Genomic DNA, 3,043 nt, shown 5'->3' on the forward strand with positions numbered 1-3,043 from the left:
CGCGCTGGGGGGTCTCCCCTGGGAGAGAAGGTCCAGCTTCTTGATGTAGGTGGGTCTGGTGTAGACGAAGACGGGCACGGAGTAATCGCGGTGGTGTTTGTAGGCGATCCTCATGGCCTCCTTCACCCGGTGGTGGACGAACTTGCGCCCGTTGGGGGAGGATTTCAGAAAGGGGTCCAGGTAGATGGACGGGTAAAGGGCGGTACTCTCATCCCACAGCCACCACAGCTTGTCGTTCCGGGACATCTCCACGTCGGGGCACTTGCCGGTGTAGGTCTGCTGGTTGGTCAGGTAGTCATGGTTGTAACAGTCCGGGAAGAGGTAATACCCCCAGAGCTGGCGGGGGCGATAGTTCTTGGCGTACCGCAGCGTCTCCGCCATGAACTCGCGGGCGGCGTTCTCAAACTCGTACTGGGCTTGCTTGAGCTGGTCTTCGCCGGTCCAGTTGGAGTGCCGGGAAATGACCAGCTGCCGGGAGACCTGCCGGTAAACGCTCTTGTTCTGCCAGTTCCGGATCCAGATGGGGCGCCATTCCTCCCAGTCGATGACCGCCAGGCCGTCCTTGTCCTTCTCCGGGATGTACTTGTTGATCCCGGTCTGCATCTCGTCCAGGTGGGCGCGCAGGCTGGCGTTCTGCGGCACGCCCCCGTTGACGGTGACGTTGCGCTCGTCAATGTACGGGTACAGCCCCAGGCGCTCCTTGTAGAAGATGGTGAGGTTCTGCTTGGTGAAGCCGAAATTGGGCGAGGCGTTCAGGTCGAAGAGCCGCAGGTCGAAGGGCACGTCGTAGCGCGGCGGGCAGTCCTGAGTCGGCGCGTTCCACGCCACCATGAAGGGGCGGCTGCTGAATACGGGGCGGGCCGCGGGCTTGTCCAGATCTTGGCTGGAAGGCCGGATGTAGCCGGCGAGGAGGAGACACCACAGGACGCAGGAGAGGCCGACGCACGGCGTCATTCTGAACGGAAATCGGAGAGACCTGGAGAGAGAAAAAGAGAAACATCAGCAAACCGACCCGGTACACTACATCACACCACCGCCGACCCGGTACACTACATCACACCGACCCGGTACACTACATCACACCGACCCGGTACACTACATCACACCGCCCACCGACCCGGTACACTACATCACACCGCCCACCGACCCGGTACAATACATCCCACCGACCCCCGGTACAATACATCCCACCGACCACCAACCCCCGGTACAATACATCACACCGCCCACCGACACCCGGTACAATACATCACACCGCCCACCGACCCGGTACAATACATCACACCGCCCACCGACCCCCGGTACAATACATCACACCGCCCACCGACCCGGTACAATACATCACACCGCCCACCGACACCCGGTACAATACATCACACCGCCCACCGACCCGGTACAATACATCACACCGCCCACCGACCCCCGGTACAATACATCACACCGCCCACCGACCCGGTACAATACATCACACCGCCCACCGACCCCCGGTACAATACATCACACCGCCCACCGACCCGGTACAATACATCACACCGCCCACCGACCCCCGGTACAATACATCACACCGACCCCCGGTACAATACATCCCACCGACCCCCGGTACAATACATCACACCGCCCACCGACCCGGTACAATACATCACACCGCCCACCGACCCCCGGTACAATACATCCCACCGACCCCCGGTACAATACATCCCACCGACCCCCGGTACAATACATCACACCGCCCACCGACCCCCGGTACAATACATCCCACCGACCCCCGGTACAATACATCCCACCGACCCCCGGTACAATACATCACACCGCCCACCGACCCCCGGTACACTACATCCCACCGCCCACCGACCCGGTACAATACATCACACCGACCCCCGGTAATGTACAATGTAACACCCCGCTGTACATTATAACCATCACACCGCGGTACATTGATACTTCGAGTTCTCTGCCCCTCCCCCAGCCTGTGAGTGGACAGTGACAGGAAAAGCGGAAGTCTGATGAGCTCCTCTCTCTGCTCCCGCTTACACTTGGCGATAAGAATGCCATTGCTTTGTGAGGAAGTGGATGCAGAGTTCAGGAGCCGGTCAGTCAGCGAGCGAGCGAGTGCAGAAGAAGAAGTTCCCAGCTCAGATCATTCGGCTGACGCCTGCAGTTTCCTCGGCGCCCCGGCTCCCGGGATCTGCCCCAATGATGGGAATTCTAACAAACTTCCTGCAGCCGACATAGAAATCTACAGACGGGAGACGACGAATTACCGGCCGGTGGAAACCTTTCATCCTCCCCTCCCCCTCCAGTGCTCTGTGTTGGCAGAGCTGAGTAACAGTCACACCCCATCAGACGGGTCTTTACAATTACTTGTATTGCAGAGCAAGAGGGGGGGGGTGCCAGACCACAGGGGGTGTGTCTGATCAGAGAGGGGGCGTGCCAGGCCAGATGTGTTACAGAGTGCTGATTGCTGAGTGCACAGGGCCGGCACAACTACTATGACAGGAAATGTCGGTCTCGGAGGTTGGAGGCCCCTTGTACAGCGTGTACCTGACCCGCACATCTACTCCGTGTCACCAGTGACTGCTCCGGCTTCTGTAAGATTTAGGATTTGCCCCTTTTATGTGCTCCGTCTGTGCTTGTCGGGGGTCAGAGGCCATCTAAAGTCTGACAGTTGCTGCCCGGTAATTGCCTGACCCGGCACCCGGCCGCCTCAGTCATCTGACCCGACTGTTTATCTGGTGTGAATACCGGAGCCGTGAGCCTGGAGTTATTTAAAGCTGAACGCTAGACAAGTGTCCCCGCATACAAGTGTCACAGATTCATCATCGTATTAAAAAATAGATTCCTATATAACATTGATGGACAGTGGCCCCCCCGGGGGTACACGCCGGGCTCTAGATGGGTCGCCATATTCCTCGCGGTGAGCGCCGTCCTGTGATGAATGACAATATCTCTGTTCGGGGAATGTTGGGCGATGGAGGGAGCCAACTCCACCGAAAATGCATCCCATGAGCCCCTCCCCCCCCAGCCATTGACATGAAGCCCCCCC

At 58.9% G+C, this 3,043-nt stretch overlaps 1 protein-coding gene across 1 annotated transcript in view; it reads right to left on the reverse strand.

The window, feature by feature from the left end:
• LOC108800592 (hyaluronidase-2-like) overlaps positions 1 to 3,043 on the reverse strand; it is a 44,878-nt gene that overhangs the window by 41,458 nt on the left and 377 nt on the right. Inside the window, exon 2 of the mRNA XM_018572572.1 lies at positions 18 to 976. Within this exon, the coding sequence (XP_018428074.1) occupies positions 18 to 976 (959 nt within the window). The remainder of the gene's footprint in view (positions 1 to 17; positions 977 to 3,043) is intronic.

The sequence above is a fragment of the Nanorana parkeri genome, unplaced genomic scaffold, assembly GCF_000935625.1.
Source record: "Nanorana parkeri isolate BGI_ZX_2015 unplaced genomic scaffold, ASM93562v1 scaffold2073, whole genome shotgun sequence".
NCBI lineage: Eukaryota > Metazoa > Chordata > Amphibia > Anura > Dicroglossidae > Nanorana > Nanorana parkeri.